Source organism: Scyliorhinus canicula, chromosome 15 (genome assembly GCF_902713615.1).
Source record: "Scyliorhinus canicula chromosome 15, sScyCan1.1, whole genome shotgun sequence".
Classification (NCBI taxonomy): Eukaryota; Metazoa; Chordata; class Chondrichthyes; order Carcharhiniformes; family Scyliorhinidae; genus Scyliorhinus; species Scyliorhinus canicula.
In genome coordinates, this window is record NC_052160.1 from 122925518 (window position 1) to 122950350 (window position 24833).

The 24833-nt window shown below is 44.0% G+C and overlaps 1 protein-coding gene across 3 annotated transcripts in view; it reads right to left on the reverse strand.

Moving 5' to 3' along the window:
- Window positions 1-3473: 3473 nt before the first annotated feature.
- LOC119978258 (membrane cofactor protein-like) overlaps window positions 3474-24833 on the reverse strand; it is a 78118-nt gene continuing 56758 nt past the window's right edge. For 2 of the 3 annotated variants that reach the window (XM_038819740.1, XM_038819738.1), the window contains 5 exons: window positions 20682-20744; window positions 20372-20392; window positions 18061-18148; window positions 10831-10960; window positions 3474-5559 (listed from right to left, as the gene is read on the reverse strand). In XM_038819740.1, coding sequence (XP_038675668.1) covers window positions 10864-10960; window positions 18061-18148; window positions 20372-20392; window positions 20682-20744 — 269 coding nt within the window. In that variant the 3' untranslated portion in view covers window positions 3474-5559; window positions 10831-10863. Of the gene's footprint in view, window positions 5560-10829; window positions 10961-18060; window positions 18149-20371; window positions 20393-20681; window positions 20745-24833 lie in introns of those variants that run through there. The other variant, XM_038819739.1, reaches the window with a different exon arrangement.

Below are 24833 nucleotides of genomic sequence, written 5' to 3' on the forward strand. Positions count from 1 at the left end.
CAGGGTTAAAAAGCACCTCCGAAAATGCACCTTCTCTCACTCTGCACCGAATTGCCTCACTGCACCAAATTACCAAGTTCCAACTTCCCACTCTGGATGTGTATCACTCCGGATGTGTCTCCTTGAAAAGCACAAGTTACTGTGGGGGTTACTGGGATAGGGTAGATACGTGGGCTTCAGTAGGGTGCACTCTGTAAGGGCCGGTGCAGACTCGATGGGCCGAATGGCCTCCTGCACTGTAAATTTTATGATTCTAGGAGCATTTAGTGCTGAGTAAAACAAGCATTTTGTTGCTATTGCCCTTCATGACAACTTAGATGTTCGATATTGGATTATCTGTTCTCACAATGAAGACGACACTGGCTTAAGTCGGCCTGATAGCATCTGTGGAGCGAAAAGGAAGCTAAAGTTGAGTCTTGATGACTCTTGTCTAAAAAGTCATTCAGACTCAAAATATTAGCTCCCTTTTCTCTCCACAGTGGGGAAGCACGGTAGCATGGTGGTTAGCATAAATGCTTCACAGCTCCAGGGTCCCAGGTTCGATTCCTGGCTGGGTCATTGTCTGTGTGGAGTCTGCACGTCCTCCCCGTGTGTGCGTGGGTTTCCTCCGGGTGCTCCGGTTTCCTCCCACAGTCCAAAGATGTGCGGGTTAGGTGGATTGGCCATGCTAAATTGCCCGTAGTGTCCTAAAAAGTAAGGTTGGGGGGGGGGGGGGTTGTTGGGTTACGGGTATAGGGTGGATACGTGGGTTTGAGTAGGGTGATCATTGCTCGGCACAACATCGAGGGCCGAAGGGCCTGTTCTGTGCTGTTCTATGTTCAAAAGATGCTGTCAGATCTGCTGAAATTGTCCAGTATTTTCTGTTTTGATTCCAGTATCTGCAGTAATTTGATTTTATTTTGACTTAAGTCTACACCTGATATGCGCATTGCCCTCTCTTCCTGTATACTTAATTAGAGCGAGATCATAAAGACCAAACAGGCTCCCGTCCTACATTAAAGGTAAGCGAATGTGGCATGTGTTGCAAGGTCAGCCAAAATGGGTCGCGATGGTCGGCCGTTTGGCAAAAGTGGGTCGAAGGAAATAAAAGATTGAAAAATACTGTCATGATACATTTCCAGTATCACTTGGACCTTCTTTGTACTGCTGCACAAGAGCAGCATTGATACAATAGCAGAACAGTAGAAGTCAGAAAATTGTAAAAGTGCTGGCAGCACTGAGCAGGATAATGAAAGCAGCAGTAAACATTAAAATGTTAAGCAGTTGCAAGTCGCTTTCCAAACCGTTTAAAAAATAAAGATGACAGACTGAAACCCTTAAACACGGTTTTGAAAATCTAATGCTAAACCTGATTATTCAGGTGCAAAGTAGGGAAAATCCAAACTTGTGACACCATGACACTTACCTTAACTGTGCTGGAAGTATGTTCAACACCATATTGGAGTCCTTGGCAGGCACCTGAAACAGGCATCAAATATCTTGCATGCTATTGATCAGCCTAACTTTTTCTAATCTAGCTCCTAAATTGGTCACAACTCAGGTACGTCCCGCTCAGTTTTTCAACATATTCTGCAGCTTACGTAGGAGCTAAAAGGGATCCACACAAAATGGTCAAGTTCATTTTTCTTTTTAAACTTATATTAATGAGGAGTCATAAAAAGACATCTCACCACCCCGACTGGCTGCTGCATAACTTCCCAGGGCTTACCCGTGCAGTCAGCATGACACCTAGTTCATATTAGTTTGGAGTAAGCTCCTTCTGCCTAGCTGACTGGTATTTGTAAACTGGCACAATTCTGTAGCTGATCAGTCTGAGGCCTCCAGCTTTTTCTGTGCATATTGAACATATCATCAATCCCATGCCTAATATAAGCCACAATGACCTTCCTCTCTGTTTACCCACTGTTTAATAATACAACAGACATCTTGCAAACAAATATAAACCTTTCAGGCAGAGAAGGCTTTTTAGTTATCTGCCAGAGGGTTTTGGAAACATTTAAATTAAATCTATTAAAGGTGAACGGTGCTGCTTTAAATTTTGGGACATATATTTTAAATTTTGTAAGCTGCTAAAGTAACATGAACCTCTGTATATTATACTATGTGACTTAGGATAGTTCTTCCGTAGAATTTCATCCAAAAAAGCCACTCAAAATCACTAATCCACTTTCCACCCTCTAGCATGAGATAGTGAGCCTTAGATTCTACCACATTCATATGATAGTTATGGGGTCTGTTCAGCTCAGTTGGCTGGCAGCTGGTTCATGATGCAGAGCGCGGCCAACAGCGTGAGTTCAATTCCTTGAGGCTACTTGGCCTGTTTTCTCAACCGTACCCCTCGCCTGAGGTTTGGTGATCCTCAGGTTAAATAACCACCAGTCAGCTCTCCCCCTCAAAGGGAAAAACAACCTATGGGATTATATACGGTCATTGAACATTCACTATCCAGAATAGTAAATCTGGCTCAAAAAGTGCACTCATATTGTCTTCAAGAATATACATGTACCATTTTTCTAAAAGATCAGCTATGACTCGATTTGTTTCCTAGGAAGGTTACCATCTTCAATGCTGGTTTTTGTAGATAATAGGATAATCTTCAAAGTATAAACATTTGAAGGTAAGTGGCATTATCTTGCTTTGTACAAAACGCAGCAAGTTAGATTTGGTTGGGTTAGCAGACAAAGATTGATGTGGCTCAGGGTGGCATGCGGCGCAGTAGTTAGCACTGGGACTGCGGCGCTGAGGACTCGGGTTCGAATCCCGGCCCTGGGTCACTGTCCGTGTGGAGTTTTCACATTCTCTCCATGCCTATGGGTTTCATCTCCACAACCCAAAGATGTGCTGGTTAGGTGGATTGGCCATGCTAAATTGCCCCTTAATTGGAAAAGAAAAATAATTGGCTACTCTAAATTTATTTTTTTTAAATTTAAGAAAAAGATTGAAGTGGCAAAAAACTGAATGAAAAAAACTAGATATATAACAACTTGCACTTGCGTACCACCTTAATGTTGTAAAATGTCCCAAAGTGCTCAAGTTCAGAACTTAAGCTGAAACAAAATTTATTATATACATCATTGAACCACAAAGTTAATTGGATCCCATTGGTGGCAAAAGTAGTTGAAAACGAAAATGGCACAAATATAAAATGGGAAAAATAATTAAACAAATATGACTTCTGGTATTAATGTTGTATATTCAAAAATTAGAAACCAGAATCAGATTGGCATCTGTATTAGCAAAGAAAATCACATGCTCATTGCACCTTCAGGACTAAAGCATAAATGAGTTAAATCAAAAGCTCAAGAAACATATCACGAACATTTGTAGAATTATTTTATGCAGCATTTTTGGGCACTTTAGATAAAGATAAAGTTAAGTGCCAGCATTGTTAAAATTAATATTCCTTAATTTCCCTCTTTCAAGTCAGTCACTTTGAAACTGGTTCCATTCACTGAAGGAATAATCACACTTGGTTACACCAGGACCAATTTATTTATTTAAAACTGAGCAACATTGACCTTAAGTGTTGTTAAAAACCATTTGTTCCTGATAGGTGGACAACAGTGGCAATACGGTATTTCTTTCCCATGCTCTGTAACTCTGGGAAAGCAATTATGCACTGCCATCTGGAAGCAAATTGTGTTACAATGGAATGGTTTTCAGAAGGCATCAAGAATCAACCACATTGTATCTGCTTGTTAAGAAAAGTGGTAGATTCCCATTCTTAAAAGACATTAGTAAGCCAATCGTTCTAAAAAAAATAACGTAGCACCTTTCATGGACATATTCTAATGTTTGGATCTGAATTCAATTGCGTATTTTACCATTGCTTTTTTTTCTGATAATTTATCTTTAACTTTACATATTGAACTGCTGCAAAATACATTTGCCGTGCAGGTATAATGAAGGCACAATTTTCCAAAGATGATGTGCTCCTATTGGATGCGGTACTGTCACTTTTCACAGCTTTGTATTACACCTTTGATGGTGAAATGGAAATAGAATATGCTCTAAATTGTATGATACGTAAGTGGGTCAGGATTCAGAATTTAAAAATTCCTTCATCATATTGATGGTCAGGAAATATATCAGACACAAGAGCATACATTTAAATGAAGGAATGATCTTCAAACATCTAACACAACAAAATACTGTACAAAGATTGATCTTGAACAGTGACACAAGGCCACCAAAACAAACATTACAGGGTAAAAAAGTTTCATTCAGCTCAAAATCTGATGTTTAAAAGTATGCATTAAAGCACAATTAACTTTTCAATGAAACAAACAAATTATTATTTTTTTTTTACAATGAATGATCTCATTTACACATTGTTCATCGGAAAATACTCCCATGCATCTATTTTTAGAAGTATGCTTCAATGGGGAGAGGCAGGAAGCACTGAAACATCATGTTTCAACAAAATATGGCAGAGGAAGCAGTTTTCCTTCAGATTTACACATCGCATTGAAAGGCAACAAAATAAATTTAAAGGTTTATTTTAAAACTTGAGGATAGCCCTTTTCTTTACATTCACTTAAGGGTTCAATACTTGGTAAACAATGTTTTCACAGGTACCATATTCTAATGGAAATTTGAAGAAAAGTTAATATCAAGCTTGGTCTAATCAAATATTCTATTTTTCTGTTTAAGGAGTTAACAGTAAGTTATTAAAAATACATTTTTCAACAACACACCATTCTGTAATTCACACACAAGTCTAATTTTTTTTTCTTCTTATAAATTTAGCGTACCCAATTCATTTTTTCCAATTAAGGGCAATTTAGTGTGGCCAATGCACCTAACTTACACATCTTTTGGGCTGTGGGGACGAAACCCACGCAAACACGGGGAGAATGCGCAAACTCCACACGGACAGTGACCCAGAGCCAGGATCAAACCTGGGACCTCGGCGCCGTGAGGCAGCAATGCTAACCACTGCGCCACCGTGCTGCCTGCAACAAAAGTCTAAATTAAGGCGACAGTAACTCACTCATGGACCGATTACATTGCTGAAAATGCAACAACCACCTGCGAGATACAAATGCTTTTAAACAAATACATTTAAAGAAATATATTGAAATAAACAAGCAGAATCATTGGAATTTTTAAACAAATTAAGTGTTCAAATCGAAATCACAACTTCTGGTAGTCTTTTTTAAATCGAGCAACTCTGCACTGCCATCAAAAATGAAAAATGATCATAAAGTGCAATTGTCTAAAAGGATACAAAATCCGGAAAGAAAACTCTAATCATTGTTTAACTAAATTAGTGAAACCAAAGCAAAATATTGAAGATGCAAGAAGTCTGAAATAAAAGAAGAAATTATTGAAAATACTCAGCAGGTCTGGCAACATGTGTGGATAGCGTAGCATGCTAATGTTTCAGGTCATAGATCTTGCCAGATTCGCTGATTAGTTCCAATATTTTCTGTTTAAAATAGTGAGAGCTATAATAAAACATAAAAATTAGATGCTTCAATCCATTTGTCTGGGATGGGATCAACTGAAGTATAACATTGCCAGAGGTTAAAATCCACAACTGTTCAGAGTTTTGACCTGTGGGGAGAAATATAGCGAATTAGAAAAAATCTTTAAATTAGTCAGACTTACACACATAGAGGATGGTGAGATGATAACTGCGTTGACACAGGTGTGGTTAGTAAAGACCGGAAATACAATAAGCAAATAGAGCTGAAACGTTAACTGTTTGGCTCTTCGCAGATGCTGTCAGACCGTGGAGAACTTCCAGCATTCTGCTTTTATTTAAGCAACTTATCTGTTGTATGACTAGCTTTTAACCATTATGGAATCAAACAACAGAACACGTAGCATTTTAATTTCAGTTTTGCCGAGGTAAATTCAACAAAATAACATGAAATAACGAAGTAAAATATCACAAGGTTATACAATGGAGCTTTATGAAGAGAAATTAGGCACTAAATCACCACATGGAATTTGGGAATATGGCCAGAAGTTTGGTCAAAGAAATAGGTTTAGAGGTGCATCTTAAAAGAAGGAATGGGAAAGAGAGTAGCTTTCAAAATTGGATCAATATTTGAAAATAAATTATTTGAGAAATGAAGAGAGGAGTGTGGAACTGGATTGCTCTCTGAAAGAACGGAGAATGAATGGGCTGAATGGTGGACTTGTATGCTGAATTATCATATTTATGTTTCCATCCAGAGATATGTTGAGTTAGCTATTTGGTTTATTTTAAACAAGTAAACTCATCCCTATGATTATGAAATAGATTACATTTTTAGTACAGGTCTTCATGTAGCATCATGGCTTTCAATTAAAAACTTATTTTAAATGAGGGGCCAAGTATCACAATTTTTAAAACTTATAGATTGCATCTGTTTATCAGTTGTAGGGAGAAGCTAAATTATATTACAGTAACCCATTAAAGGCAACATCTGAAAAACAGTAACTCAGCAGAGGACAGCCATCAGCATTTTGGAAAAGCAATTTTATTAATTAAATATCCTTGTATATAGTTCATACAGGGAGGGCCCTCACAATAAACTATAACATTCTGGGGCGGGATTCTCCGACCCCACGCAGGGTCGGAGAATCGGCCGGCAGCGGCGTTATTCCCGCTCCCGCAGGGTTTTTAAATCTCTGACCGGCCAAAAACCGGCGCTGTGCAAATCCCGCCGGCAGCCTCTGAAAACAGCTGGCGCCGGCGGGATTTCATTTTTTTTTTAAGATTCCACAAATCTCCGGCCCGGATGGGCCGAAGTCCCGCCACGGGTCACGTCGGCGAAAATCACAGTTGCTATAAAACGGCGTCAACCATTGATGATGGTTGACGCCGTTCAGTGTCGGGGGGTGGCGGGGGGGGTGGGTTGCGGCTTCCGGGGGGTTGCGGCATCGGGGGGGGGCATCGGGGGGGGGGGGGGGGGGGTTTGGGGGCAGCGGCGTGCAGAGAGGGGGGGGGGGGCGACGGATGCCCGGGGCCAACGCACCGTCGCCCCCCCCCCCCCGGTACGCCGCTGCCCCCTACCCCAACCCCCCCCCCCCCTCCCCACCCCTACCTCCCTCCAACGCCCCTACCCCCCTCCCCACCACCCCACCCCCCTCCCCACCACCCCTACCCCCCTCACCAACCCCCCTCCAACGCCGCCCCCCATCTCTCGCAACGCCGCAACCCCCCCCCCCACTTAACGCCGGGTCCCCCCCCCCTCAACGCCGGGTCCCCCTCCCCTCAACGCCGGTACCCACATCCCGTCCCCCTCCCTCTGAAGCCCGGTACCCACACCCCCCCCTCTCTCCTCCTCCCCCCCTTCCCTCCTCCTCCCCCCTTCCTTCCTCCGTCCCCCCCCCCTTCCTTCCTCCGTTAGTGGGGGGGGGTGCGGCGTTAGTGGGGGGGGGGGGGGTGCGGCGTTGGAGGGGGGTAGGGGTGGTGAAGGGGGTAGGGGTGGTGAGGGGAGGGGGTTGGGGTAGGGGCAGCTGCGTGCAGAGGGGGGGCGACGGATGCCCGGGGCCAACGCACCGTCGCCCCCCCCTCTTCACGCAGCTGCCCCTACCCCAACCCCCTCCCCTCACCACCCCTACCCCCTTCACCACCCCTACCCCCCTCCAACGCCGCACCCTCCCACCCCCCACTAATGCCGCACCCCCCCCCCACTAACGGAGGAAGGAAGGGGGGGAGGAAGGAAGGGGGGGAGACGGAGGAAGGAAGGGGGGGAGGAGGACGGAAGGGGGGGAGGAGGAAGGAAGGGGGGAGGAGGAAGGAGGGGGGGAGAAGGAAGGAAGGAGGGGGGAGGAGGAGAGGGGGGGGGGTGTGTGGGGGTACCGGCCTTCAGAGGGAGGGGGACGGGGTGTGGGTACTGGCGTTGAGGGGGGGGGGAGACCCGGCGTTGAGAGGGGGGGTTGCGGCGATGAGGGGGGTTGCGGCATTGAGGGTGGGGGGTTGCGGCGTTGCGAGAGATGGGGGCGGCGTTGGAGGGGGGTAGGGGTGGTGCGGAGGGGGGTAGGGGTGGTGCGGAGGGAGGTAGGGGTGGTGGGGAGGGAGGTAGGGGTGGTGGGGAGGGAGGTAGGGGTGGTGAGGGGGGGTGGTTGGGGTAGGGGGCAGCGGCGTTCAGAGGGGGGGGGAGCGACGGTGCGTTGGCCCCGGGCATCCGTCGCCCCCCCTCTCTGCACGCCGCTGACCCCAAACCCCCCCCCCCCCGATGCCGCAACCCCCCCCGATGCCGCAACCCCCCCCCCCCCCCCCCCAAATGCCGCAACCCCCCCCCCCCAAATGCCGGGTCTGTCTCTCTCCTCCTCCTCCTCCAAAAAACGCCGGGTCTCACCACTTCCGCAGCTGGTGAAACTGACGCGTATTGCGTCAGTCAGCTGCTGGCCCCTCCGGGAACGGAGAATAGCGGCCTAAAAGAAGGCCCCGACGCCGGAGTCATGTACACCGATTTTTCTCGCCGGAAATCGGCGTTACGACGGTCTACGGAGAACCCCGCCCTCTATTAGAGTTCCTAACTACTTGCTGGACCTGCATACTAACTTTTTGTGATCCATGCACTAGGACACCCAGGTCCATCTGAATCTGAGACCTCTGTAATCTCTTACCATTTGGATAAGCCTATTTTTTATTCTTCCTGCCAAAATGGACAATATCGGATTTGTCCACATTATACAGCATTTGCCAGATTTTTGGCCACTCACTTAACCCATGTCCTTTTGTAGCTTCTTTATACCCTCTTCATAATTTACTTTCCTATCTTTGTGTGTTAGCAAATTTAGAAACCATACCAATTTAGAAATCATCCAAGCCATTTATATAAAATGTAAAGATTTGAGGCCCCAGCACTGATCCCTCTGGCACACCACTCGTCACATCCTATCAACCATTTATTTATGCCAACTGCTTCCTGGTGGCTAGCCAAAATTCAATCCATGTCAATATGTTATCCCCTACACAAGAGCTTTTATCTTCCACAATAACATTTAATTGACACCTTATCAAATGCCTTCTGGAAATCAAAGTACAGTACATCCACCTGGTTCCCTTTATCCACACCACAAGCGATTCCTTCAAAGAACTCCAATAAATTGTATAAACATGATTTCCCTTTCACTAAACTGTGTTGATTCTACTTCTTTGTCTTAAAATTTTCCAAGTGCCCTGCTATAACCTATTTAATAATGGCTTCCAACTTTTTCCCTATGACAAATTTTAGGTTAACAGCCTGTAGTTTCCTGCTTTTGGTCGTCTCCTTTTTTGAATAAAGGAGTTACAATTGCTATCTTCCAATCTACCGGAACTTTCCCCCAATCAAAGGAATTTTAGAAAATTAAAACCAAAGCATTGATTATCTCATTAGCCACTTGTTTCAAGATCTTAGGATGAAGTCCATCTGCACCAGGGGATTTGTCAACTCGCAGCCCCAACAATTTGCTCAATACCATTTCCCTGGTGATTGTATTTTTCCTGATTTCTCTCCTTCCTTTTTCTGATTTACAGCTATTTTGCGGATGTTACTTGTGACAGATGCAAAGTATTTGTTTAATTCATCTGCCATAAGCCTACTTTCCATTACCACTTCCAAAGATGCACTTTCTCTAGGACAAATACTTACTTTATTAACTCTTCTTAATTAAGTATCTATAGAAACTCTTACTGTCGATCTTTATATTACAGGTTAGCTTTCTTTTGCACTCTAGATTTGCCCCCCCCTCCACGCCCATGTCAACCTTTTTGTCATTCTTTGATGTTCTTTATATTCTTCCCAGTCTTCTGACCTGCCACTCGTTTTTGGGCAAAAAAATGCTTTTTCTTTAAGTTTAACACTGTCTTTTTTTTCTCACTGGAGTGTGCCTATTCTGAAATATGTATTTAAACGTCTGTTTGACCTATCCCTGGAGTACATTTATCAGTTCACTTTAGCTAGTGCCGCTGTCAAGCCCTCCTAATTGCCTTTATTAAAGTTTAAAATACTAGCCTTAAACACATTGTTCTCTCTCTCAAACCGAATGTAAAATTCAATCCTTTTATGATCGGTGCTACCTGGGGTTGCCTTCCCCATGAGGTTATCAATTAGCCCTATCTAATTGCACAATACAAGGTCTAGTATAGTCTGCCCATCTGGTTGGCTCTAGAATGTATTGTTCTTGGAAACTATCCCGAAAACATTCTATGATCTCCTCATCTATGCTACCTTTGCCCATGTGATTTTTCCAATCCATATGTTAATTAAACTCCCCTGTTTTATCACTGTACCTTTCTGACAAGCTCCCATTGTCTCTTCTTCTGTACTCTGTCCTATTCTGTAGTTACAATTAGGAGGCGTGTATGCCACTTCCACAAGTGATTTCTTGTCTTTTTAATTTCTCATCTCAACTCAAATCGCTTCTACATCCTGGTCCTGAACTTAGGTCAGCCCTCTCTAATGTGCGAATGCCATCATTAATTAACAGAGCCACCCCTTCACCTTTTCTTAATTTCCTGTCCATCCTAAATGTCACATACTGTTCAATCTGGAGGTCCCATTTTATATCATCTTGTGGTCATGTCTCTGTAAGGTATATCAGATTGTACTGATTCATTTCCATTTACAGCTTAGATTTAGATAGTGCCTTCCCTGACCTCAGCACATGATAAAGCGCTTCACAGCCAAGGAAGTACTTTTTTGAAGTGTGGTCGGGATATTAACATAAGGAACCACAGCCCACAGAAATATCTCACAAACAACAATGAGATATTGACCAGGTAGTATGTTTTAGTAATGTTAGCCAAGGGATAAACATTGGCGAGGATAAATGATTTACACTCTATGAGAACAAAATTGAAAGCAATTTAAAATCTTGAATCCATATTAACAGATTTACCTTTTATAATTGCAAGTTTGACTTCATTAAAGATCATGCTGGCTGATCTTGATACTCATTCAAATTGGACTCCTCTTGGTTTTCATTGGGTTGAGGGTTGATATGAACCTTCTTACAAACGTTACGCTGCCTGGAAAAACAAATGCTGACAGGCATAAATGAAAATCCAATATATAACAGCGCATATTGTGAATCAATTTGTAAAATATTAATACAGCATCCTTTATACAGCACAACGATAATGTAACTTCATTCAAAAAAATATTGATGGGGCGGAGAGAAATGAAAGATGATCCACAGACTAATGGAAAGCTTTTTCTGACTCTTTTTGAGGATTGAAAGATATTAGAACTTCCTAATGTGCTCAGGTCGTATTCAAGATGCGAAAATGGTCACTCAAAGGTGAACTGGGCCTTTGGCAATCAGAGTTCTTCAAAACAGAATCAGGGATAAATTAATTAAGACATCACAAACTTTTTTTTTAAAGAACAGTACAGCACAGAACAGGCCCTTCGGCCCTCAATGTTGTGCCGAGCAATGATCACCCTACTCAAACCCACGTATCCACCCTATACCCGCAACCCAACAACCCCACTTTTTAGGACACTACGGGCAATTTAGCATGGCCAATCCACCTAACCCGCACATCTTTGGACTGTGGGAGGAAACCGGAGCACCCGGAGGAAACTCACGCACACACGGGGAGGACGTGCAGACTCCGCACAGACAGTGACCCAGCCGGGAATCGAACCTGGGACCCTGGAGCTGTGAAGCATTTATGCTAACCACCATGCTACCGTGCTGCCCTGGAACACATGAACAAAATTAGCAATAAGCATTACTTAGGTGGAAGAGTGTATAATGATAATTGGTGTAGCAGTGCACAGTACAGACCTTTCAAAACTTAAGATAATCAATAAATCACCAAACTTTGAAATATCGGAATGACAACACATGCCAGACTCCCGGTTTCAGATTGACACACGAGTGCCACAACCCAGGGTCCGGAGGTATTAAAAAAAAAGTGGCTAGTGAGATGGTTGATGCATTAGTTTTGATTTTCCAAAACTCCCATATTGGGGAAGTTCCATCAAATTGGAAAATAGTGAGCATAACTTCTTTATTCAAAAAGGGAGGGAAAATACGAGAAGCTATTTTTAAAGATATTGTGGCAGGGCCGTAGAAAGATTCAACGCAATCAGGCAGAGTCAACATGGTTTTGTGAAAGGGAAATCATGTTTAACCAATCTATTGGAGCTCTTTGAAGAAGTCACATGTGTTGTAGATAAAGGGAAACCAGTGTATGTACTGTACTTAGATTTCCAGAAGGCATTTGTTAAGATGCCACATAAAGTTTATTGAGGAAAATAAAAGCTCACGGGTGAAAGGGGTAACATATTGGTATAAACAGATTGACTAGCTAACAGGAAACATGTGCATTGTGTTGTGCTACAAGGATCAGTGCGGGGGCAGCAACATTTTACACTTAATATAAATAACTTGGATGAAGGGACGAAAGGGATGTTTGCTGAATTGGCTGATGACAGATAGGTATGAAATTAAGTTGTGAAGTGAACATAAGGAGACTACAAAGGGATAAAGATTGGTAAGTGAGTGGGAAAAGATCTGGCAAATTGAGAAAATATGGGCAAATGGGAGATTGCCCATTTTGGCAGGAAGAATAAAAGCATATTATTTAAATAGTAAGAGATTCCAGAGCTTTGAGATGCAGGAGGATGAGTGCACTAGTGCATGAAACACAGTACATTTATTGTGAGGGGAATAGATTGTAATAGGGAGATTATGCTTCAGTTGTACAGGACACTGGTGAGACCACATCCAGAACACTGTACAGTGTTTCTTTTTTTTCTTCATTCATGAGATGTGAGCATCACTGCTTAAGCGAACATCCCTAATTAAGTGGCCATTCCTAATTGTTCTCGAGATGGTGGTGGTGAGCTACCTTCCTGAATCACTGCTGTCCTTAAATAGTAAGTACATCCACAGTGCTGTTAGGGAGGGAGTTACAGGAATTTGACCTTGCAACAGTGTAAGAGCAGCAATATATATCCAAGTCAGGATGGCAAGTGGCTTGGGGGGATTGGGGGGGGTATCTTTCAAGTGGTGGTGTTTCCACGTTTTTGCTACCCTTGTCCATAAAGATGGTAATGGTTGTGGGTTTGGATTGTGCTGTCTTTGGAGCCATGGTGTATGCCAAAAGTGTATCTTGTAGAATGGAAGCACTGGAACCACTGTGCATCGATAGTGGTGCAATTCAATGTTTGTGGATGGGGTGCCAATAAATCGTCCTGAATTGTGTCAAGCTTCTTGAGTATTGTTGGAGCTGCACTCATCCTGATTTGTCCTTCCAGATGGTGCACATGCTTTGGAGAGTCAGGCGAGTTACTTGACACAAGATTGCGAACTTCTGATCTGCTGCCACAGTATTTATATGACTAGTCCAATTCAGTTTCTGGTCAATGGTAACCTCCCAGGATGTTGATAATGGGGGATTTAGCAATGGTAATTCCAATGGAAGTCAAGGGCCGATGGTTAGATCCTCTCTTGTTGGAGACGGACATTGTGTAGCTCTTCTGTGGTACAAACGCTACTTGCATTTGTCAACCAAAGCCTGGATATAGTCCAAGTCTTACTGCATTTGAACTTACACTGCATCAGTATCTGAGGAGTCACTAATGGTGCTGAACATTTACCAGCCATCAGCCAACATCCCCATTTTGATCTTAAGATGGACAGATCATTGATGAAGCAGCTGAAAATGGTTGGGATAGGGCACTATCCTGAGGGACTCCAGCAGTGATATCTAGAACTGAGATAACTGACTTCCAACAATCATAACCATCTTCCGTTGTGCATGGTTTGACTCAAAACCAGCAGTGTGTTTTCCTTTTGATTTCCTCTAACTCCAGTTTTGCTCGGGCGCCCTGATGCCATACTCCAGTCAAATGCTGCCTTGATGTCAAGGGCAGTCACTCTCAACTCAACTCTGGACTTCAGCTCTTTTGTTCATGTTTCAACCAAGGATGTGTTTAAGTCAGGAGCTGAGTGGCCCTGGCGGAAAGCAAACAGAGCATCAGCCTTATCTTTTGCAGTAACGTGCTGGCTTCCTCCATCATTGAGGATGGGGATATTTGTGGAGCTTCCTCCTCTAGTGGAGTTTTTAAATTGTCCACCACCATTCACAATTACGTAAAGGTGAAGTCGCCATAGTCCTAGATCACCATAGGCTGCTTTCCACCTTGAGGGGGGAGAGCTAACTGGTGGTGATTTAACCTGAGGATCACCACATCTCAGATGAGGGGCAAGGTTGAGAAGGCAGACCATGAATAACTATAAATGGCAGGACTGTAGATTTTAGATCTGATCTGTTGATTGTGGAATCACTTAGTTCGTTTTATTGTTTGCTGCTTGGCACACAAGTAGTCCTGTCATAGCTTCACAAGGTTGATGCCTCTTTTGTAAATATACCTGGTGCTGCCCTCCTGTATTCGTCACTGAACCAGTGTTGATACTCTGCTTTGGTGGTAATGGTAGAGTGGGGTTTATGCCAGACCAGAGGTTACAGATTATGGTTAAGTACGATTATGTTGCTGCTGATGGCCCACAGCACCTTATGGCTGTCCAGCCTTGAGCTGCTAAATATGTCTGAAATGTATCCATTCAGCACTGTGGTACTGCCACAAAACAAGATGGAGGCTATCTTCAATGTGAAGACTGGACTTTGTCTCGGCAAGGACTGTGTGGTGTTCACTCCCACAGATACTGTCATGGACAGATCCACCTGCGGCAGGCAGGTTGGCAAGGATGAGGTTGAGTATGTTGTTCCCTCTTGTTGGTTCCCTGACCAACTGGCACTGACCTATAAGGTTATATCCGTTAGGACTCGGCCAGCCCAGTCTTTAGCAGTGCCACTGATCCACTCGTGTTTATAAACTTTGAAGTCACCCACCCAGAGTACAGTCTGCATGCCACTCACAGTGCTCCAATTGGTGTTCAACATGAAGGTGTTCAACTTTATCAGCTCAGGGAAGGTGTAACATAGTCATCAGCAGGTTTCCTTGCCCATGTTCGATTTGACGCCATGAGACATCTGGGGTCCAGAGTTGATGCTGAGGACTCCCAGGGCAAGTCTCCCAGGGCCTAACTGTACATCATGGTGTCGTGAGACAAGAAATACCCAAGGATGGTGATCATGGTATCTGGAACATAATCTGTATGATTCTGTGAGTATGACTAAGTCCGGTTGTTGCTTGGCCAATATGTGGGCAGCTCTCCCAATTTTGGCATAAGCCCCCAGATGTTGAGATGCTAAGTTTGCCATTTTAGTCTCCAGTGCCTAGGTCGATGCCGAGTTGTCTGTCCGGTTTCTTTCCACATCCAATTTTCCGTAGCGGTTTGATGAAACTGGTTTCATAGAGCGGTTTACAGTCAACCACAGTGCAGTGGATCTAGAGTCACATGTAGACCAGACCAGGCAAGGATGGCAGATTTCTCTCAAGCATATTCGTGAACCAGATGCGTTTTTACAACAATAGTTTCATGGTCACCATTAGACATTTAATTCCAAATTTTTATTGACTTCAAATTTCACCAACTCCATGCAGGGATGCAAACCTGAGCCCCAGAGCATTATCCTGGATTACTGGTCCAGTGACAATACCAATACGCCACAACTACCACAGCGCTCTCCCTACTTAAGGTCTAAACGCATTAGAAGCAGACAGAGAAAGTTTACTAGCCTAATGGGCAGGCCACTTTTGAGGAATAGTTGGACACTTTAGGATTTTATCCACTGAAGTTTAGAAGACTAAGAGGCGATTGAAATCTTTTAGATCCTCAAGAGTCTTGAAAGGGTGAATGTGGGGAGGATGATTCCTCTTGTGAGAGAATCAGAACAAAGGATCACCCATTTAGACAGACATGAGAATTATTTCCCTCTGAGGGTAGAGTGTGTTTAGAGTGACCTTCCTCAAAAGGCAGTGAAAAGAGAGCTTTTGAATATTTTTAAGGCAGAGGTTGATAGATTCTTGTCAAACAAGGGAGTGAAAGGTTAACAGGGCTAGGCGGGAAGTTACAATCAGATCAGCCATGATCTTATTGTATGGGAAACAGACACAGTGTGCTGAATGGCTAAGGTTTGCTCCTAATTAGTATGTTCATATGAAACCCTGGAGGTGGGTCCTTGTTGAAGCCAACCGAGTGGGAGTGACCATTTTGTGGAACACCTTCGCTCAGCCCGCAAGCATGACTTTAACTTCACTGTTGCTTGTCATTTTAACTCAGCACCTTGCTCCCATGCCCACATTTCCATCCTTGATCTGCTGCAAAGCTCCAGTAAAGTCCAACACCAAGTGGAGTAGCAGCATCTCATCTTCCAATTAGAAACGTTATAGCCTTCGGGACTCAACATTGCATTCAACAACTTTAAGCTGCAACCGTTTTTTACATCCTATTTTTTTTTGTCTCAACACCAACCCGCCCTTCCCCAACCCTGCACCTCCAACACCAGATCATCTGTCTCTTGTTCTTAAGTTTGCTAAAATTTTGTTGAAATCTCTCCAAGCTACAGTATAATATCCAACACATTTTTTCTCTTTATAGTTCTGAAAAGTCACAACCGTTAACTCTGTTTACTCTCCCTGCAGATGCTGCCAAATCTGATGAGTTATTTCAGCATAAGAATTAGGAGCAAGAGTAGGCAATTCAGTTCTCCGAACCTGCTCCACCATTCAATGTGATCAAGGCTGATCCCATCTCGGCCTCAACTCCACGTTCCTGCCCATTTTCCACACCCTTTCAACCCATCACTAATTAAAAATCTGTCCCTCTCCTCCTTAAATTTACTCAATGTTCCAGCATCCACTGCTCTCCGAGGTAGTGAACTACATAGATTCATGATTCTTTGAGAAGTAATTTCTCCTCATCTCAGTTTTAAATCTGCTACCCCTTATTTTAAAACTATCACCTCTCATTCTAAATTTCCCCACAAGAGGAAACATACTCTCTATGTCTATTTTATCAACCCCCTTTATCATCTTTAAACCTCAATTAGATCTCCACTCATTCTTCTAAACTCTGGAGAGTATAGGCTAAAACTGTTCAATCTCTTTTCATTAGGCAAAGTCCTCATCACGGAATCATTCAAGTGAACCTCCTCCAAACTGTCTCCAATGCAACTACATCCCTCAAGTAAGGGACCAAAACTAAACACAATACTCCAGGTGCGGTCTCACTAGTTTATTGTACAGTTGCAGCCACAGCATTCTCTGTTTTGTTTCATATTCCAACATCTGCAGTATTTTGCTTATTTTATTTGAATAGGAGTAATATTTGCAGGGAAGTCCAAGGTGAGTTCTTTAAATAGGGAGATTGGAATTCCTTGTGGGAAAAAAAGTTGCAATGAAATTGATTGGTTCACAATGTGACAACTGTCTGGGTGGGCTGAGAAATCCATGGAATCTGCTTTGGTTGCATCTGTCATTTACTTTGAGGTGTAGTATGTTGGACAACAGTTCATCCGCTAAATCACATATAGTTTAATGTTCAGGTAATTATGAGGTATAACAGAGATATTGTACATTGTGATATCTTTCAGACTTTATAAGTATCCATTGAGATATTGCTGAGGTGAAGGAATAATAAATACTGAATAATTTTTCTGTTTTTATTGAGATCTTCCCTACCATTTTGTCAGGTGTAAAATATAAATTTTTTCCTTAATAAATGTTTTATTCTGTGTGTTAAACGTTCATCAGAAGACTCCTGTGGATTTGTGCAGCAACTTTTCTCCATGGTTCAAAAAAAGTTAGGAGCAAGCCAGGTTTCACCCTGGGATCTGACTTGTCATCGACTGGGATGGTAACAGATGTAATACCAATTAAATTTAAGGGGCGGGATTCTCTCTTCCTGCCGCTTCCAATGGGATTTCCCATTGAAACCACCTGCGCCACTGTGAAACCAATGTGCTGGGGTGCACTACCAGTGGGAAAAGAGAATCCCAACGGACGGGAGAATTCCGGTCAAGGTTTCAAAGAAAAAATAAATTTAGTTAGGAAGTTCCTCAAAGCCAGTTTTGCTTCAGAAAATCATGTAGAGCAAATAATAAAGCAAACTATTGGAAAATAGTTTGTGGGAAGGGGAAAGAAATAAAAATACTGTTTCTGACTTTCTAGAAGATGCAAAGCAGACAGGAACAATGGAGTATCTTACCTTTTCTTATTATAAAAAGACAATCCAGCAGCACCACCAATACCAACACAAATACCAATAATACAACTGATGACAATTCCAGTAGTTCCTTAAAGAATACACAAGTTAGCCAATGATTGAAACAACAAATGTGGAGCATGCAGACAATTGTACTGTAATTTTTACACTGACTGATAGTGTTTTCTCAACTTCTGCTCGTGTCCTGAACTTTATTTGAAAGGTGATGGCTTATTACAAATAAATGTATGTCTATGAAAATGATGCATGTAACAAACTTTGTTATCAAACAGTAACATTTGAGGAGATTGTATTATCTGATGCATCTGAGTTAAATATAAAAGACCTGCAGACCTATAAAATTATAGGCTTTGTGTAAGTGCCAACTTTCAGTATCATCCCATAATAATAATCTTTATTGTCACAAGTAGGCTTACATTGCAATGAACTTACTGTGAAAATCCCTGAGTCGCCACATTCAGCGCCTGTTTGGGTACACAGAGGGAGAATTCAGAATGTCCAAATTACCTAACAGCACATCTTTTGGGACTTGTGGGAGGAAACCGTAGCAATTTAGCATGGCCAATCCATCTAACCTGCACATCGTTGGACTGACGGAGGAAACCGGAGCACCCGGAGGAAACCCACGCAAACTCGGGGAGAACGGCAGACTCCACACAGACAGTGACCCAGCCAGGAATCGAACCTAAGATCCTGGCGTTGTGAAGTCAGAGTGCTAACCACTGTGCTGCCCGATAGAGTGCTTAAGGACATTATAACTAAGATAAACATCTGGCCAGTTTTGCTGCAGCCAATCTGCTTCAAATTGCAGAACATATTTTCTTCAGAAAGAGTAATATTTGAAAATCAGAGATGAAGGGCGCGATTCTCCGCAAATCCGGCGTGCCGTGAAGGCTGGCATGAAACTGGCCGTGTTTCATGCCAGCCTCGGAGCTCCGTCCCGGGACCCGATTCTCCCCCCTGGGCGGGGCTAGTATCGGGGCCGGGGGAATCACGGCGACGCGGAGTTAGCGAACGTTGCTAGCTCCGCCTGCCAAGAGTCACCATGGCTGACGCGCACGATGACGTCAGCCGTGCATGCGCGGGTTGGACGGCTCCAACCCGCGCATGCGCGGATGACGTCATCTCGCAGACGTGTCAAACCCGCGCATGCGCGGGCCGTCATGCCCCTCAGCGGACTGATCCTGCGGGTGGCGGAAGAACAAATAGTGCGTGGGTATCGGACCCGCTGCCCACGATCGGTGCCCACCGATCGCAGGCCCATGCCACCCTTGGCACGGCCGTGGTGCAGCCGTGCCAATCGGTGCCATGGTTGTCCGGGACGGGCACTTTGTGGCCGTTTTCACGAACGCTGAAAGCAGGTGTGATCGCGGCCGTGAAAACGGCCGTAAACTCAACTCCGCGGTATTCGGCCCATTGGCCTGCGGAGAAGCGCTGTTCACCGTAAAAAACGGCGAGCAGCGATTCATGTCGGGGGGCGGCCTGGGGGGGGGGGGGGGGGGGGGGAGAATAGCGGGAGGCCATGAAAATTGTCGGGAAGGCCCTCCCGTTATTCTCCGACCTGTCGTGGGCAGCGGAGAATCGGGCCCGAAGTTTTTCCCTTTCAGTATAAAAGTCAAAAACGTAAGGATTTCTCACGATGCAACAAATATTAAATAAACCTTGTAAAATTCCGAAATTAAGGAGACATAGCAAACCAGGGACAAAATGCCTTCCTCATATTAAGCATCGCACCCTTGGGCGGGTTGGGTAGGGGGTACTTTAACCTGCCAGAACAGCTAGAATGCTAAATATTTTACAACTTGAAAACAAAACCCAATCCAATCCACCACAGTCTTGATAGTGGCAAAACAAGGAGCAAGGAACCAACTTGATTCCTGGGAGGAAGGTAGCTCATTTTCCCTTTCTTCTGGCTTTAACCATGGCCGGTCAGTTTCCCAAGTCTCAGGAGACCTGACAGCCAAAGGAAGGCAAGGACTGCTGCATGGAAGAAGGCAAGTGCTTTTCCAGTACAGCTTGTAGGCGGGATCAATAAAGTACTGAGCCCCCACCAGCACACTCCCAAAGTAAACTGCTTCAGCCCCATGATCAGACTATCTATTAAATAAAATTGACCAGTCATTACTGAATTCAAATAAGCAAAATAACCGCGTGATCTGATGAGTTATATGATTATGTTGATATCATGGAACACCAGTTAAAATCTACAATTTGATATATAATTGTAATCCATCGCTTTTAAAACATCAGTTAATGTTTAAAAGGTAGTTATAAAGGAAAACATTCTCCTTACCAAGGCCATCTTCGTCCCCGACTGTAGAAATAAATAAAATAAAGATTAAAGCAACCAAGCACAAATACATTGCTGTCTAATGCATGCAATATTTATATGGCAAGCCTCCTATTATCACTGAGATAAGCTTTTTGCCTCCTCTATCAGATAAGAGTGGAGAAATGAGGTAACACTTAACCATGCTGAAGCTAAACTAGAGCTTTAAATAAGAAGTTTAATTAACTACATTATTTGAATTGTATAAAACAAAACTTTGGTTGACGAAACTGGATATTTATCAAATAAAAACATACTAAATATTTCACTATACCTTTGGCTGGAGGGGGTTCGTGCTTGGTCTCTCCAGCTTTACGAAGCTGAGACAGTTTTGGTACTAGGGACAGAAAGATACAAGAATGATAGAGCAGGCACAATATATACATTCTGGTAAATATCAACCTAAGCATACCATTATATAATAAAATGTATAATCTTACTCCCCGTAAGAGATTGGTTGGCTATGTGTTTCTCAGCAGCACGCCATTTGCTGGCAGCAGGATTCTCTACTACCGCCACTTGTCAGTAGAATTTCCCATTGAAGCCACCCCATGCTGCCGGGAAACCCACAGGTGGGGGTGCGCTGCGGACAGGAAAAGAGAATCCCAATGTCTGGAGAATTCCGACCTGGAAACTTGTAATTTATCTACAAGGTTTTAAAATGTATTTAATCTGTTTGATAGAAAGTCATGAATAAGATTTAATTTCAATTCACAGGCCACATTTATCCTCATAAACCAGTTCTCTCATTCCCCCTTCTATTGATTCCAGGATCACTTCTTTGCTGTCAGGCTGTCTATCCACCATAAAGCCTTCAAGAAGTTTACAACCTCGTGCTAAGCAGAGGAAAGACCGAAGTCATAGTTTTCAGAGTTTGCTGCACATCCCAGAGTCTAATTTTAATATCAAATTCTAGGACGAGAACTCAGATTACGTTCTCTCAATACTTGATCAATACCACTTCTCAATATTATGAAATGAAATGAATGAAAAATGAAAATCGCTTATTGTCACGAGTAGGCTTCAATGAAGTTACTGTGAAAAGCCCCTAGTCGCCACATTCCGGCGCCTGTCCGGGGAGGCTGTTACGGGAATCGAACAGTGCTGCTGGTCTGCTTGGTCTGCTTTAAAAGCCAGCGATTTAGCCTTGTGAGCCTCAGCGGACTGATCCTGCGGGCGGCGGAAGAACAAATAGTGCGCGGGTATCGGACCCGCTGCCCACGATCGGTGCCCACCGATCGCAGGCCCATGCCACCTTTGGCACGGCCGTGGTGCAGCCGTGCCAATCGGTGCCATGGTTGTCCGGGACGGGCACTTTGTGGCCGTTTTCATGAACGCTGAAAGCAGGTGTGATCGCGGCCGTGAAAACGGCTGTAAACTCCACGGTATTCGGCCCATCGGCCTGCGGAGAATCACTGTTCACCGTAAAAAACGGCGAGCAGCGATTCATGTCGGGGGGTGGCCTGAGGAGGGGGGGGGGGGGGAATAGCGGGAGGCCATGAAGATTGTCGGGAATATTAAAGAGAATACTGCAAATTCTTGGGTTTCCAAGTGCTTTTTAAAAATTTCCATGATGGATTATAGGTCAAGAAGGCTCTGATGTTGTTGGATGGACCACTGCTTCGAGAGTGAAAAGGTAAAGGTGATGGGTCAGAGCGTATGACATCACCTGACTTGCTTGTCCCCTCTTTGTTGCAATGTCTGGTATAATTGACCTGTACAGGACTATTTTCTTCTGCAAAAGCATTCCCTTCACCTTTGTATTCAATTATATAGGCTCAACTGTCAACTTTAAAATGTTTATGTTTAAATCACAGCTTTCCTCGGTCCTTGCTATATCCATTCTTCTCCAATCCTATAATATTCTGAGTACTCTGTAATCCTCCAACAGTAGTTTCTTGCACATCCGCCAATGTCTTCAGCCATCTAGGTTCCCATTACTTGAAATTCCCTTCCGAAACCCTTTGCCATCCTCTGCCCTCTTGTTCTTTAAAAGGTCCTCTTTAAAGACCATTGCTTTTACAAAATGTTATCCCACTATTAACATATCCTTCCTTGCCTTTGTGTCAATTTTTGTAAAGACTCCTGCTTTTTATAATATTCTTTCGTGGGATGTGGACGTCACTGGTGAAGCTAGCATTTGTGGCCCATTCCTCAATCCCGTGAACTGAGTGCCTTGCTAGGCTATTTCAGCCCCAGGGGCTGCAGGACATGGTGGTGTCAAGAACAGGGGAAGGGGAAGGCATGTGTCAGAAATTTACAAGGAGTTGATGGATTGGGAGGGAGCCCTGATAGAGGTAGTAAAGTGCAAGTGACAGGAAGAATTGGGTAGGGAGTTGGAGGCTGGGCTGTGGGAGGAGGCTCTGAGGAGGGTGAATGCATCCTCATCGTGCGTTAGGCTTAGCCTTATTCAATTTAAGGTGGTCCACAGGGCCATTGATTGATGTGTAACTATGTAAATGCCTCAATAAAATATTATTCATTGCTAATGGTTTGGAGTGACATGTAACCCAGATCAGATGAAGATTTCTGTCCCTAAAGGACATCAGTGAACCAGATGAGTTTTTATGACAATTGATGATAGTTTCATGTCCACCATCACTGCAACTAGCTTTTACTTCCTGATTTTTCTTTATATTAATTGAATTTAAATTCCAGCTGCTGTGGGTGGGAATTTTTTTCAAAGGTATTTTGTTCCAAACATATTCAAAAGTACAAAGTCATAAATCAAAAAACATTACAACACCCCACAGTTCACAGCTTGTGCAGGTTTTTTCCCTTTTTACCCCCTTCCTTCCCCCCAGCAACAAACAACTCCTCAAGCATTGTCATGAACAATCCCCACCGTGTCACAAAGCCCTCCGCTGATCCCCTCAACTTGAACTTGATCTTTTGCAGCTGGAAAAAATCGTACAGGTCCCCCAGCCAGGTTGTCACATCCGGTGACGTTGTCGGCTTCCATTCCAACAGAATCATTCGCCGGGCCATAAGAGGCCACATTAGCCTTTCTCCCCTCTATCAGTTCCGGCACTTCCGATACCCTGAGGGCATTGGAGCTGAGGGTGGATAGGTGGAGCCTAAGTCAATGGGAAGCTCAGAGGAACAGAGCAATCTTGGGGTGCTTGTCCACAGATTTCTGAAGACGGCAGGACAGGTTAATGGGGGAAAAGGGTCACTTGCCTTTATCTGTCATGGCATATATTATAAGAGCAGGGAGGTTATGTTGGAGCTGTACGAAACTTTGATTGGACTGAAGTACTGTGTGCAGTTCTGGCTGCCTCATTCAAGGAAGGATGGAGAGGGTGCATAGGATATTCACCAGGATGTTGCCTGGGATGGATGGATAAGCTTGGGCTTTTTCTTTAGAGCAGGAAAGGCTGATGGGGGATCTGATTGAAGTGTACAAGATTATGATGGATATGGACAGGATGACTAGGAAGCAGCTACTCCCCTTAGTTAAAGGGTCATTAACGAGGGAGGAGCAGAAGGTTCAGAGCAGATTTGAGGAAAGAATTTTTCACCCAGAGGGTAGCGGAGGTCTGGAATGCACTGCCTGGGAAGGTAGTAGACGTGAGAAACCTCACAACCTTTAAACTGACTTCCACAGGGATTTTGCCCTGCGCTGGGAGCCATCTGAAAATATGATTTAAATTGCAAACTTTGGATGATTTCAGCTGTGTTACACAAATAATGACCTAGAAATAAATTCTAAAAGTTAAAATCTCTTTTAACTTCTGGGTAATTATTGGAAAGACACGGCATGCGCCACCTTCCCACCCCCCCACCCCGAACACCCCAGGTGACTCCCCCATCCCCTGACTACTCCCCCATCCCCTGACTACTCCCTCTCCTCCCATGGCCCCCCACAGGATACCGCCCCCCCACAACCAAGCCACCCCCCAGAGTACTTCCGACCCGATGACTACCTACAGCTCCCCACAGCACAACATCCACACCCCTAATTACCCAAAGCAATCACTCGATCCAAAATCTCCTCCTTTTTCATCGTGGGCAGGCCTGGCTGAAACCCCAGCTCTCCCAGCAACCCCCCCTTCCCTCCCCCCCTCCCGCCCCCCGGGCCCTGACCGAACCACCTTCCCACCCAATTGCAACCACTCTTCCCCCACAAATCCCTCTTTCAGGGTGGTAGAAGGCAAACGAGATGGATCTTTGTTTTGTTTATCAAGCTACCCCAGTATTATTCTATTAATCATGATGCATTTGTAGCGGATAGTTATTCTAATGCCTACTCTTGCGAAACAAGCCTTGAATTTCAAGTTGATCGGCAATGGGTTAACAAAATGGATCTTCTGCTAAAAGGTGAAACTTACTTGTCACACGTTACTGTCAAGAACTACTACCTCTGAAGCAGTAGAACAACTGCCCTATTCTCATATCTACAGTCATAAAAATACCTTTCCACAAA